Here is a 16,053-nt window from a genome sequence, read left to right on the forward strand (position 1 = left end):
TCCTTCTCTGCCACAGTTTTTCCTGTTTGTGGTTCATTTTTCACTCCTCAGTTTTCTCCATTTGTGAACGTGATGAATCAGTGTTTTGTGTATTTATGGTGAATGAATCAGTGTTCAATAATTTCATCATAAGTTCCTGGGTTTTATACACATACAATAGAACCCGGATAAAAAGTTTTCCAAGGGACTGGAGGTTTAGAACTTCTTAGAAGGGAAAATTACCTAAGAGTATGAAATATTAACTACACAAATAAAAATGAAAAGATACTCATACATAAGTTAAAGATCATAACTAATGTCATAACATAACATAAAAAACATATGAAGTGGGAAAATGTCATTATAATAATACACTGTGTATTATCACAAACCTTTTTATCCAGGAAACTTCTTACACGGGAATATAATACCTTATAATATATAGAGTTGAAATTGGGACTTAAGAAATCAAACATAGTACAGGGGGAAACTTCTTATCCGGGTTCTACTGTATATATCAGTAATCTATTTTTATTAAATATTGTAATTGTATAAATTCATGGACATCTTATTCATTCATATTAAATTATTTTTTTGAGAATGAGTACAAAAACATTGCATAAAAATTGTTACTATATAATATAGGTATAAACACACCATAGACAAGTCAAACAAAAAAACCTACATTAGTAGTGTGAAGGGCATCATTTGATCTGTATCTCATGTTGTGCTCTTCCTTCATAACGAGTTGCCATGTATTGAACTACCTCGAATAACTAACGCTTCACTAAAAGAGAAGGCTATTGTTACTTATTCTCAGTGGGCATCACCACCACCACCCAGACGGCACCGTTTCAAGGCTTGTTGGCCTTTCATTAGTGGGTGGGCAGGTACCCTGGTATTGCAGACGTGACAATCCAGTTGTGAAGATAATCCCACAATGTTAGAGGTGCCAGAAGGTATACATTCAAATGCATCGGAACTTCTCTCGTTCCACACAATAAATGAACGACATTCGTTTGGCTTTAATGAAACAGAAACTATAAATATTCAACACAACTACCACAAACTACTTATTGCGGAACCCTTAGAGATGAAACTACATGAAACTTCAATCAATATCCGTAGACCATTCTTATTGTCCAACGATTGGTCACCTATACTCATGCATGAAGAACAAATACTACAACATAAGACAAAAGTTTCGGATTAATTGTGAGGTGCTCTATTCCTGTGAACATGACGCCCCGAAAAGTTCTAGTCCGACTTTATTAAGGAATGTAGAGAATAATCTTCCCCCCCCCCCCCATATCCATTAAACTTTTTAGACCCCTAAATTTAACTCTAATGTCAAGCTACAGGACCGAAGAAAATAATCGTCCATATTTATTAAGCGGTTTAGACCTCCAAATTTTAATTTTATGTCAATCCACGTAATGGTTTCCTTGCTGCCAGAGGTATGGTGTTTGAAGATAGAAGTCCTGAGCGCTCAACGTTGAGACCGAGGAGTCTGAACACTACGGTTCTGACAGTGGGGAAGATGTCCACATGTTTTGTAAAATTGATATTGCCTTCCCAAAAAATTATTAGCGCGTTGGACTAGGAGAGTTAGTTGGAAAACAAGCTTACTATATCTAAAATAAAGGTAATCCCTGTTGTTTCATAATATAATAGAATATAGGAATTATTGAGCACTTAATAGCTCTCTATTATCAAAACTACACCACACATAAAGATTAAGCTGATTTATTGAAAATGCCATAACTTAATTGAATACACCTTATTAGGAACACTTAACAGTTAAGCATGATTTCGAGACTGTTTCTCATCATTAGGCCTGAGGAGTGAGCTAATATAATACATGAAGTTCAAAATTAATTATTGTGAATATAAATTGCACTGATTATTTATATGTATACCCTTAGTAATCACTGAATTATGACCACCTACCTAATAGCACTTTGGCCCACCATTTGGATAACAGCCACTATTTGCCTAGGAATTGACCCCATTAGGATCTCAGCCATGCTGCCTGCAAGACTTTCCAGTGTCAAAATAGATGACAGTTGCATATTTATATACCTCACTTCCCTTTTCAAAGCATCTCACAGGGATTCAATTGGATTGAGGTTAGGAGAATTTGAAGCCCAATCTCAGTGGGTGGTGATATCTGCACTGTGTTCCTCGAACCACTCATGCACAGTGCAGGCTCAATGGCACTGCGCATTATTATCTCGGAAGATCCCGCGATCCCATTTCTGTCCAGAAAATACGTGACAGGGTGAATGTGGTCTCCACTAAGCTGCTGGTAGATCTCACCAGTGAAACATTAGTCCATATGCACCAGGAGTCCTAGTTCTTGCCAGCAAAACATGCCCTGTATTAAGCAACCTCCCTGGATAGTGGGCACTGTGCACAATGGGTACATGGACTGGTGTTGCTTATGTTACAAACGGAGGCATCCTTCAGTGTATTGCACCGGGTATTTAGAGTTATCTGAATGTGCAATGCATCATCATTTGGGATATTGCTCTTACATTCCCCACATTGTATTGCGAGGTCAACCGTCACACAGTGACCTGCTCGTACAATGCACTGCACCCTTCATTCATCGTGAACATTCAACATGCGTAACCTTACAGTTCTCTCAGTAGGTGGTGGTTTGACCCATTCAACACCATTCTTCGAACACTTCAACTACAGTTAGTCTGGCTTTCGCAATCATGCCCTTTTGAAACTCCAGATGCAATTACCACTCTAGCTGGGGCATTAGTCCATGGGGTGCCTCCGTAGCCAGGTGGGAAGGAGCAGCAGTGCGTAGCACACGTTTCTTGATTAGACCGGGGTTCGAGCCCGTCACCACCAAATACGGAGGATGCGGAAAGGTCAGGGAATGACCACCGCATATTCCCGGAGCAATATGGCCTTAGTTGCTAATGCTCCTAAAAACCAAACAACAACAACAACATTAGTCCATGGGGTGGTCATAATTCAGTGACACACTGAGAGATTGTGTGTGTGCACGCAAAATAACATTGACTAAATTACTGAAACAATTGGTTTATGCATCTAGGTGATGAAGTGAAAAAGAGATTGCCTTCATTAGAGCACTAATTATATTAAATGCTTGTAAGCAACTGGAGGATTGATGGTTCTTACCAGAAATTAGAAAGAATTTGCATAAATAACTAACTATGAAAAGTCAAATTGCAAAATCTGGACATTTACAGTGATGGGCAGTAGCTAACACCCCCTTAAAACTACAGTGCAAAAACTAAAAATTTCTGTAAATAAAGCAGTTAATAATATCAGAAAATACATTGAAGATATACCTGTTAGATTGTCTCTTTGAATGATGATGAATTAGCTGCTGGAGAGTAAAGTGGGAATACCGAGTTGTTAAGTTTCTTCGATGATATAAGTATGAATGAGAAGCCTTCTTAGAACAGTGACCAAAAATGAATCTTGGGTGCACAATTTTACCCACAAGTTCAGAGTGGTATACCATACATGGCTCACCTTGACCGAAGAAATTCCATACCCAGTGAACAGGTGAGAAATGTTACCTACCGTATTCTGGAATCATAAAGGGGTGATTCTGGAATGCTATCTGAAAAGAGGAGAAATGGTGACAAGTGCAATTAAATACTGTGATAGAGTCAGCAATTTGAAAATAACGTGGTTTGCTGTCTTCAGATGTGTTCTTGCAATATGATAATGCCATTCTGCAATGAAACAGATACAGAAAATGAAGTTTGATGTTATTATATTATGTCGCTTTCAGATGAAGAGGTCAAGGTGGCCGTGCCTTGACTGACCTCAAAACTTCTCTCAAGGAATTCAGTCAGTGCAACATTGGAAGGATGGGTTGAATGTAATGGGGACTAGGAGGAACTTCAAGAATGAGTTCCTTATTTGCATAGTTTGTAGATAAAAAATATTTAATGCATAGTTTCTTATTGTTTCTGAAATACAACTTTTTTTTTTTTGTGGTTTTTATTTTAATGATTGTTGTATGCAGTGTTCATATTTTATGTAGGAGTGGCAAGTGATGCAAGAAAGCAAGTGTATGAGCTTATGCAGCATCAGCCAAAAAAAAAAAAAAAAAAATCACACCACTCCCTCCGAATGCCTGTCCAGTTCCTCCTTAAATTTATTTAACCTATCAACTTCCACAAAGACAGATGGAAGTTTGTTCCAGCAATTAACCACCTGCTGGCTAAAGGCAAATTTCCACACATCTATTCTACATCTGTCTTTTCTTAATTTGAATTTATGCCCCCTTAAGTTTGTAATCTGAGCAAGTGGAAGAATCCCATCAGAATTCAGTGTGCTCATCCCATTCAAGGCCTTATACACCTCAATCAGATCACCACGCAGGTGCCTAGTCTCCAGCCACTGCAATTTACAGAACATAAGCCTCTCTTGGTAAGAGGATCCCTTCATTCCCCTCACCAATCTTGTTGCCCTTCTCTGTACACGCACAAGCAAATCTATATCCTTCCTAAAATGAGGCCTTCAGACCTGTACGTAGTACTCAAGGCGTGGCCTGACCATTGCTGTATACAGAGGGACAATCACCTCCTTTTCCCTGCTAGCAAAATTCCTATATATCATTGACAAAACCCCATGACCTGCCCTGGCAGCCTGTCTGCATTGCTCAGAAAACATCATATCTGACTGCACAATTACTCCAGGGTCTTTTTCATTTTCTACCACCTTAAGTGTAGTACCACACGGTTGGTACATTTCTCTATGGTTACTTCTACCCATATGCAGTACTTTGCATTTGTCAAGGTTAAACTTCAGTTGCCACTTCTTAGCCTATCTGCCCAAATTATCTAGATCCTGTTGCAGTAGCACACTGCCATTACTGTCATTAACAACCCTGCCAACCTTTGTATCATCTACAAACTTCGACACTAAGCCTGATATACCATCATCAATATCATTGATAAATATACAAAACAACAGAGAACCCAACACTGAACCCTGTGGGACTCACTAATAACATTAGTCCACAAAGAGCAGCACCCATTAATTACCACCCTCTGTCTTCTCCCACTCAACCATCCTTTTATCCATTGTAGCAGCTTACCCTTAATACCATTCTGCTCCAATTTGTACAATAGTCTTCCATGCGCAACAGTGTCAAAAGCTTTCCTGAAATCCAAATATATGATATCAAAATTATTTTTTGCATCCAGTTCCTTTGTAACCACATCATAATATCCTATCAAATTTGTCAGACAAGACTTTCCCTTAACAAACCCATGCTGTGTCTGAATTATTGCTGCAGTCTTGTCTAGATGATCCTGCAATTCATCTTTAACCAGTGACTCTATTATTTTACCCGGAACAGAAGTTAAACTAACTGGTCTGTAATTACTCGTGTCACCCTTCGATCTCCCTTTGTGACTAATGTAACTAATGTTTGTAAATAAATGAATATTATTATTATTAAAAGCACCACGCCCATTATGAGGTGATATGAATCATCAATCTGTGAGGGTAGGTAGTAGAGGAACTTTTAGATCAACACAATTTATTCTTCCTTTGTGGTGGGACACATGCTTATGTCCATCTCCCAACTGGCATAATGCCACCATCAGTGGTGTTATATCTTTTTTTTTTCACTTGGGTAGTTCTCAGTGATTCTCAGAATAACAACCAGTTCCATGTGATCCCTGGTCAAAATAAAAGGTGGCCCAACTTCCACAGAATCACACATGGAATTTGGGCAAGCAGTAGAGCATTAAATTACAAATAATTCAGTGGGATACACTGTATATGGCAATGACAGTAAAGGCTAAAAGATGGACTGTCAACCTCACCTATACAGGAAGGCAGTTTATTCCGTGGTTGAGAGAGCTTACTTGGCGCCTCCGTAGCCAGGTGGGAAGGAGCAGCAGTGCGTAGCACACGCTTCTTGATTAGACCGGGGTTCGAGCCCATCACCACCAAATACGGAGGATGCGGAAAGGTCAGGGAATGACCACTGCATATTCCGGAGCAATATGGCCTTAGTTGCTAATGCTCCTAAAAACCAAAAACAACAACAACAACAGAGCTTACTTTAAAGTATAAGAAAAGGTATTCTTAGACCCCCTTTGAGTTTTCACCTCTTACATCAAGTGTGCATGCCAGCCCACTGATAAGAAGATAAGCTTCCAAAACAGTGCTGTTTTGGGTAGTGACACCCAGTTAAGAATAAATTATACTATATCTCTCCTTTCGGTAAAGTGCGTGGTTAAGGCAGCTCATAAAGGGAGTCACTATATGAGATGTATAATAATGATGCTGATGCAGTAATAGCACATTAGTTGTATACGTTTTTACATTTCTGTGGTTTGAAACCTTATGCTGCACATTTATGTGCAAAAATAGTGCCTGCTTGCCACCATTAAATGACATACTGTAGGTGGTGCCCATCAGCTCTGATACTTTCTATATCAGAAAGATCCTGTCTCACATGCTGCAGTTGTTTGTTGAGTTCTTTTGTGCAGGGTCATTTTGTAGTATACTATCTTTCAAATAAACCCTCAAGAAGAAACTGTCTGGGGGTTAATTGTATGTTGAAATTGTCATCAGATTGCTTTCTCACCACATTCTCCTTGGTAATGTTTCATTAAACAGTCAGGTGGCTTCAATCAGATTTTTAAAATTATTCCTTATTTATTTTGATTTATATTTTATGAGTAGAACCATTATTTCATGGTTGTGTTCATATATTTTTATCAGCAATTACATTCTTTTCCCTTTTTTATCCTGGAATAGTGCAGTGTAAATAATAATGTTTTATTTGTAATTTAATTTAATTTATATATATATATTTTGTAAAAGGCTTGGGACATTTGTGTACAGTAATTTTGAATGACCAAAAGAATTAATAGTATCATATTACTAGTTTTTTTACATTTATAATAAACCAAAGCACATTCTAAAGTGAATTTGTTATTTTCAGCCTAAAAAGAAAAAATTGAAATCTAATGTAAATAAGAAAGATAAAAAAGAAAATCTAGTTAAAGATAAAAAGAAAGAAAAGAATGATGAAAAAAAAACAGTTTCAAAGCCTTCAAAAAAGCTCAAAAAAGGTAAGCAGTATGTATAATATATTTTATCACTAAACAGCAATCTCCAAATGGAACAAAGGGATGAAAAAACTATATAAATAAGTGGAATTTTGGCGAAGGTAAAGAAAGCCTGCACGAGAACGACGAGAAACGTCGGATAACTTACGCGGAAAATTAGTTTGCCGATACGGCACTCTAGCGCTGCTCACTCGGTAAACAGGCGGTAGGTGTTAACGGTCTGGAGCAAAGTCGAGAACGATATACTGATTGACAGGTAGGCGTGGCAAACGACGTGCTGATTGGTGCGCGAACACAACACACGATAACATCGGTTTAGTATCACTGTAGCAGCACTAATGGTAACTTAATCGTACATGCCCTAACATTTACTGTAACGGTGAAAAAAGATCAGGTTACCTCGACTTGAATCCCATGGGAGCTTGAACCCCTCCCGAAGTGGAGGGGGTAACCTAACCTTTTTTCTTTAGAATCAGTCATATTTAGAAATACATTCATAAAAAAATTTATTTTTTTATGACCGTATTTTTATTTTCTTGTTCAATAATATGCCCTAATGGGTGAAAATAGGTCAGGTTACCTCCACTTGAATCCCATGGGAGCTTGAACCTCTCCCGAAATGGAGGGGGTAACCTAACCTTTTTTCTTTAGAATCATGAGTGGACTAGCACATAAATTGTTTATTAATAAAATATTAATTTTTTTATTAATGTACTTTTATTTTTAAAGACACTCATGCGGATACACACGTATCATAACGTCAATCAGCACCTTAATAGCTTGTCGTCTGTCGCGCCCACCACCAATCATTTCATTGTTTGCCACGCCTACCTGTCAATCAGTATATCGTTCTCGACTTTGCTCCAGTCCGATAACACCTACCGTCTGTTTACCGAGTGAGCAGCGCTAGAGTGCCGTATCGGCAAACTAATTTACCGCGTAAGTTATCCGACGTTTGTCGTCGTTCTCGTGCAGGCTTTCTTTACCCAAGCCGGAATTTTAAATCATATACTTTCATAGTATCAGAATAATTGTATTGGGATTGGTTCTATTATTTCCTAGAAATCTGGATCTCTTGTCACTGGTATAATTTTTTATTTTATTGTCTAGTCAAGCCGACTTTTTTGTTATCAAGATGTTCGCTGAATTACTCGGTGCTCTTTGTATCAGAATTAAAGAAATAGAAATTACAATCTCTATAGACAGAGAAATTGTGACACACAAATTTAGCACCCAAGTATATGTTTGAAAGGAAGATTGCCTACCCCATTGTGGAGTGCATTTTCCAAATATGTGGGGGTTGAAGTTTTCTCATAGTGGCAGTTTCTGTAGAGTGAGTTTCTTCTTGGAATTTGGACAGTTCATAAAAATGAAAACTTTGTAAATTTTTTAAAATATTCATTTATTCTTATTTTGATTCTGTCATTCTATTTTGAATATGTTACTTGATATTAGAGTGAAATTAATATCAACAACCAAATCAGAATCTAATGTTTTAAAAAAAAAAAAATTTTTTTTTTATACTGTAAAATTATAAAATTTATTTATCGCTTGATTATATTTCATCACCTTCTGGATCAGAATTCCTCAGAATTTTGGCTTCTATAAGTCTAAATTGTATAGCAGTGATCAATATTGTAATGTTCAAAGTATTTTTGTACTTCCATCTGTTAACAATGTATCTACTATTAGAAACAGATAAGAGATGACAGTGCATGCTGAAAATTTAAGACAAAGTTCTTTGCATTTATTTTTTTATTATTATTATTATTTTTTTTCTCCCTCATTCTGCTCAGTTATATATAGAACAGAAGCAGCATCCAAGATCCAAGAACTGTAAGAACTGATGATTGCTTGGTTTTGTACAGTAAACCCAGCCAAGCATGAACTGCAAAAATGTGAGCACAGTTGAATAGAGAATGCACCAGCAGCTTACTTTTTGCCAATTTCTCTACATGATTTACTCTTTATTAACCATATTATTTTATTCTTATTAATTTCTTTTCAGATTTGATTTGGGGAAGGCCTCATTGTTGATATAAACATCCTAACATAAGAAGAAATATCTCTCTCTCTCTCTCTCTCTCTCTCTCTTCTTTAGGGATTTTAATTTTATTTTATACTTTGTAAAAGAGTATTTTTTGCAGGAAATATATATATCTTTGTTTAATGTTTTAGAACATGATTCTGGTGAAGAAAGTTCAGATGACGAGCCCTTATCAAAGAAAACAAAATCACCTCCAACAGTAAGTGTTGCAATATTATCAGTGAGTTTATTTTTTATAATTCTTTTAAATGTGAATTCTCAGTGTTTTTGGATGATAATAAGACATTTTTAGATCTCTACAATTAATGTGCGTGTCTTGTTACAAATATTAATCAACTTTTGAGCTTGAGAAGTTAACCTCTGGTGTGCCATGTAGAAATAAACCATGTTGTTTTATAATTTTCTCAGGTTGCTGGGGTGAGAGCATATTCAAGTTGGCACAATATAGCCGAAGTTGCTCTTGCACCATTAAACTCCAAACAACAACAACAATATTCAAGTTTGTTTTATTCTTGGATTTAAGTTATGATTTGTTAATTGATTGTTACAATATAATTGTTTAATTGCACTGCTGATCTCAAAGGAAAAGGTCTACATAGGGAGCATATCATCTTGCGGCAGCAGTATCCAACCTTTTTTAGGCCAGGGACCAAAATAGATAAACTGCCGAAGATTGCAGGCTGCAAGACGTTATACGTTTTCAAAATAAAATTTAATTTTTGTTATCTACATTTGTATTTCAAGTTTATATATATACAGTGGAACTTCTCTATTATGAACTTATATTTAACAAATTTCTCTATATTACGAATTTTTTCGCAAAACATTGAACCTTGAAACGAGATTACATGTAAAATTAACCCCATATAGCGAAGCGTTAGTCTCTCTATAACGAATTTTTAAAAAATTATTAAAAGCATTTTTAAAGATTTTCAAGCATTTACTGCTAAACAGCCGCTCAAATATACTGCCTCCTTCCTTCCTTCCAAAATTGCGCATTAGCATCTGGAATTAAATAATCATCCTTTTAGTGAACACTTGTAGCCATTGACGCCCGTAGGAGGGTCTTTATTTCATTTTTGTTACAGTTATTAAACCAAATGGGTTTTCTTAAAAGTGGTCGTAAACTTTACAATAAATAGGGTAGATTTGTAAATTGATGTTGACTCAGGGGAAAATGAAATTCGCTGCTGCGGCAGCAATACGTAGAATGCTACCATGGTCGGTTTATAGTAACGCCTACTGAGTGACATTCGCTTCTCGCCTCAACTGTACCACGTGACCGTCCTGTCAGTCATTATATGATATATCTGTTCTCATCTAACTGGACTCCCAATAGATGGTTCTCATGAATTTTTTTTTTTTTTTTTTTTAATTTCGTTCATCATCAATCACATAGGCTATATGCTCTTGTATTATTTATTTATTATTTATTTATTTTATTTTTTTGTGAAAAGTAACATACAGCATACATTAACCATAAATTCCCTTTTGATAGGCAAGGTCACGTGATACTGTTGAATTGGCAAGCGAACGTCATTGAGTAGGCAGTACTAACAATTCATTATATGGCCAGCGCAGCGAAGTTGGCGGTGTGTGTATCATCAAGAGCTGCATTTGAGTAATCTTTACAATTGCGGAAACAATGTCGAAGAGAAAGTGTTTAAAGTATTAATGATAAAGCAAAGATTATTATGATATTGACCAGGGTTTTAAAAAAAAAAGATGTTGCGGAGAAATGTGGCATATCTGCAAGCAGTTTATCTACGATTTTAAAAAATCGAGAATCAATTTTAAATGCAATTGAAGGAGGAACAGACAAGAGACGAATTAAGTTGTGTATATACGAAGATGTTGATAAAGCTGTTCTAAAATGGGTGCAAATGATACGTGAAAAGAATATACCAATATCGGGCCTGATAATTAAGCAACAAGCTCTGAAATTTGCACAGTCCCTTGAAATGAAATTCCAAGGGACTGGGCAAATACAGAATTTAATGCAAGCACTGGGTAGCTAGATAAATTTAAGAAGCGCCACAGAATTGTGGAGAAAGTGTTAATGTAAGCGAAGAAGATTGCAGTAGTTGGAGGAACAATACCTTAAAGAAGATTTTGGAAGAATATGAGCGTAAGGATGTTTTTAATGCTGACGAAATGGGTTTATTCTTTAAATGTTTACCGAATAGAACACTTGCTTTTAAGGATGATTAATGTTTTGGTGAAAAACAAAGCAAAAAAGAATCACTGTGCTAGTTGGAGCAAATAGTTGAGGAAAGACAGGTGTAAGATAGATGTACGGAAATTTGCCTTTAACCAGCGAGTAGTTGGTTGGTGGAACAGACTTCCATCCCTTGTTGTGGAAGTTGATAGCCTAAATAAATTTAAGGCTCAGCTGGATAGGTATTTCGAACAAACGGAGGTGTGAAATGGGAGTAGTTTTTTTATTTTTTTATTTTTAATTTTTTTGGCTGATGCTGCATAAGCTTGCTTTCTTGCATCATATGCCTCTACTAATGCTAATGCTAGAAAGTGAAAAATTAAGGCTTTTAGTCATCAGAATATCAAAAAACCCAAGATGTTTTAGAGGCACAAAATCTTTGGAAGTTGACTACACCTAATAAAAAAGCATGGATGACAAGTGATATTTTTGAAGAATGGATATTAAAACTAGACAAGCGTATAACAAAAAAATTAAAAAGGAAAATCGTGTTGGTAACTGACAACCGTCTGGCACATCCTGCTAGTATTTCTGCCAAACTTAAAAGTGTGAAGTTGTTGTTTTTACCACCAAACAATGGACCGAGGCATTATTATAAATTTTAAATTTCATTATCGAAAGAGAATAATAATGAAGATTGTCAATGTGTTATCAGAAAATAGAAACTTGGAGGTTACAATAACCTTAGAGATTGCATCTCTGAACTGGCAAAAGTTTGGACAAACGATGTCACTGAATACACTATTCAAAATTGTTTTTCGAAAGTGGGATTTGCATTGAATACAGAAGTCGAACAACAACTGGACGAACAAGATGAACTGCCCCTTTCACAACTGAAAAACTTTTGGACATTATTAGAATCGTCCGGAAACACCGAAAATGAAATAACACTGGATAGTTATGTTTATGTAGATCACAGCAGAACATCCAAATGAAGATGAAATACTGCTGAACAGTGTTAGACACGACCATGATCGCGAAGAAATTAACGATGACGATGAAGACATATCAGAACAACCCGTAGAAAAGCCAACTTGCGAAGAAATGATTAACGCTTTTAAAACTGTTCGTATGGGTCTACAGTTTTGTGAAAATGTTCCTGATAATGTTTGAACAAAGGTGAGGTTTTCTTTGAGAATCAGACGATTTTTTTAATTGTTCTGTGCAAACGAAAATTACAGGTTTTTTTTTTAATTTGTGATACTGGCAAAAATTGTGTAAACGTGATTTAAATAAGTATGTTTTTGAAATAAAATACATTAAAAATAAATGTAGATTCGTTTTCATTTCTAATTAGATAACAATTTCTAATAAAAAATATATTCTCTGTATAATGAAATTTCTCTATAACGAATTTTTTTGCTGGATTTATCAAATTCGTTATAGGGAAGTTCGACTATATATATATTTAATAATTAAATATGAAAATTTACCAGTTTTCTATAATAACATCACTATTGTAGAATATTATTAAAAACAGATAATTTCAAATGTTAATGTAAACCTATATTTTATGACCCAATGGTTTTAAACTTGGGGGACACAACACTTGAAGGCTGCCTATAATATGTCTGTGGATTGGACATACATTTCAGTAAAGAAATAGAAAGCAAGTCTCAAAAACAAATGGCTTTTGACACATTTGGAGTTTACTTTAAATAAACAAACAGCGGCATAAAAATTACTAACTAGGAAACAATTTAACAATTAGGAAACATACCACAACAAACACTTACTTATAAGAGATTTGAAACTACATTAGTAGTAGGGTGAAATTCACTAAACATCTTGAGGTTACTGAGAAAATAACAGTAAATAAAATAAAAATGTGTTCTATATGGTTTTTCTGAAATTAAATTACTTGAAACAATAAAGAGAGTGATGCACACCTGCGAGAATATTTAATTCCAAGGAAGCTCTCATAATTATGGCTAAGGGTCTGCTTACTTCCTTTGCTGCAGTGCATAGCACACGCTTCTTGGTTAGACCGGGGTTCGAGCCCGTCACCACCAAATATGGAGGATGCGGAAAGGTCAGGGAATGACCACCACATATATACCCGGAGCAATATGGCCTTCGTTGCTAATGCTCCTAAAAAAAAACCTTCCTTTGCTGCCTCCTTTAATATAACTCGATAGATCCCATCTACCCCAGGTGCCCTTTTTATGTTTAACTTCAACAATTTCTCCTCCACTTTGTTCTCAGTTATTACAAAATCGCTCAGCTCCCTGTTAGCATTTGATAAATTTCTGGCACTCTCCTTTCCTTCTAGAACATAAGTAAAGAACTCTTTGCTGTTTTTCTTTGCATCCTTTGCCAAGGATTTCTCGTAATCTGCCTTCACCTGCCTAACCTCCTTTGTGACTTGATTACAGACTAATTTATATCTGCCGTAGGCTTCTGTGTCACTTGATACTTTATATGTATCCCATACATTTTTCTTCTCTGCCACAAGCCTCATAAGTTCATCTGACATCCATTTAGGCCTAAAACTTGAACAGCATTTCTTAGTTGGAATGAAAAGCCTAGTAGCCTCCAAAATTAAGTTCCTGAAGGCTTCCCATTTAGAATTCAACGTTGGTAACATCATCAGTTCATCCCACTGTACAAAATTTAAAAACTTTCTGAGACACCAAGTAGTCAACTTTACGAAAGCAAAAGCCCTTCCGTTTAGCTTTCATGGTAGTTACATCTTTAAGTAATTCCCACAGCAGTACATTGTGCTCACTGTCAGTCAGTGGTTCCTTTATCGGCAAATATTTAATGCATGAATAATCACTGCTGATAATCATATCAAGAGTATTACTTCCTCGTGTAGCCTTTCAAACATGTTGCTGTAGAAAACGGTCTTCCAGTAAATCCACAAGTTCCAGTCAATATCTGGAAGGTTAAAATCCCCCATTATAAGGCATTCTGATTTACTAGCCCATTCTATTTCTCTGCACAAATGCCCATTATACTCATCAGATTCAATAGGCCTAACACACACACACACACACACACACACACACACACACACACACACACACACACACACACACACACACACACCTTCTCTTACCAAGAGAGGCTTAATGCAATGGCTGGAGACTAGGCGCCTGTGCGGTGAGCTGATTGAGGTGTATAAGGCCTTGAATGAGTTGAGCACGCTGAATTCTGAAGGGATTCTTCCACTTGTTCAGATTGCGAACCTAAGGGGGCATAAAATTCAAATTAAGGAAAGACAGATGTAGAATAGATGTGCAGAAATTTGCCTTTAGCCAGCGGGTGGTTAATTGCTGGAACAAACTTCCATCTGTCATTGTGGAAGTTGATAGGTTAAATAAATTTAAGGAGGAACTAGACAAACATTTAGAGGGAATGGTTGTGTGAATTTTTCTTTTTTTTTTTTTTTTTGGCTGATGCTGCATAAGCTCATGCACTTGCTTCCATGCATCACATGCCACCACCACTACTACTACTACTCTCATTTTTCCTTTCCCAGTGCTTATGTCACCAAACAGACTCAACATTGCATTGTCCACCAACAATTGGATGCACTTCCTTAGGTTTTGTTTCTTAACTAACAGCATAACCACTTCTAACCTTTCTATACACATTGTACTCCCCAAATTCCAATTCTGCACTGCTTATGTCTATGTGACACCACGTCTCTGATATCCCAACAATATCTGCCTTTGATGTCTTGACTAGCACTTCAAGCTCATCAAATTTATTAACTATACTCCTAGTGTTGGTGTACATGCACCTGTTTCTACTCTTAGTTACCCTAACACAGCCCATGTATTTATTTGTTCCACTATGACTCCCAGCAGTCCTGGAAATCTCCATTGCCTTGCTTTCCAGGCTGCTGCTCATTCTAATAGAAGCAGTGCAAGGATCACTTTTGCCTATGCCTGCAGCCACTGTTAACCTTTTAGTCTGTGTATCCCCCCAACCTAGCAGTTTTCTGACCCACCTAACACTGCCACGATAACATCAGCAAATATCCTTGCACCTTTTCTATTAAAGTGTACCTCATCCCTGTAGAAGCAGTCTCTCCTGTCAACAAGCACAGACCAGGCTGAAAAAAATTCTACCCCTTGAGCCTTCCACAATCTCTCCAAGGCCAAATTGAGCGACAAGGCTCTCATCATATACTCCCTCCTGTCTGGACAGAATTGCAGACACTTTCACATTCATACCTAACTCACGACTTTTTTTTTTTTTTTTCCAACATTCTTATAAGCATAAAATATAAAGATGAAGCTATTAGCATCTTACATTTTCTGGTGTTAAAAAAAATTTAGAAATACATATTAAATACTATTATTCACTTTGGTTTTCGAATTTTTTCAAAAAAATTATTTCAAATTTGGCATGCCATGAAGCATGCAAAATTTGAACATTACATAGATTGCTAACTCTCTATCCCAAGGGATTATCACTTTCCATGTCTCCACGTTTATTATTTCAAGAAATGATAATGAATCTTGGGGAAGTTTTATAAATAACTTGAACTAAAAAAAAAAACAGGATTATACAGTAAAATCTCGTTAATACAAAGTACTCGTTTATATGAAGCAGATACCATTCCCCCCCCCCCCCCCCCCCCCGAAGTTTGTTACAAAATTCGGTTAATATGTATTACAAAGTTCTTTTTCGCCCTGTGAGAAATAAATATTGTCATTTTGTGCATTTATATAAATCTTGACAGAGCTGTCCGATTATTGCCCCTA

The 16,053-nt window shown here is 36.4% G+C and overlaps 1 protein-coding gene across 2 annotated transcripts in view; it reads left to right on the plus strand.

Annotated features, from left to right (window-relative positions):
- The window catches only part of LOC150085587 (protein DEK-like), a 252,237-nt gene that overhangs the window by 197,075 nt on the left and 39,109 nt on the right, over window positions 1–16,053 (plus strand). For both annotated transcript variants that reach the window (XM_090374124.1, XM_090374125.1), the window contains 2 exons: window positions 6,944–7,073; window positions 9,249–9,316. In XM_090374124.1, coding sequence (XP_090230250.1) covers window positions 6,944–7,073; window positions 9,249–9,316 — 198 coding nt within the window. The remainder of the gene's footprint in view (window positions 1–6,943; window positions 7,074–9,248; window positions 9,317–16,053) is intronic.

Source organism: Mastigoproctus giganteus, chromosome 5 (genome assembly GCF_048544385.1).
Source record: "Mastigoproctus giganteus isolate SK-2022 chromosome 5, ASM4854438v1, whole genome shotgun sequence".
NCBI lineage: Eukaryota > Metazoa > Arthropoda > Arachnida > Uropygi > Thelyphonidae > Mastigoproctus > Mastigoproctus giganteus.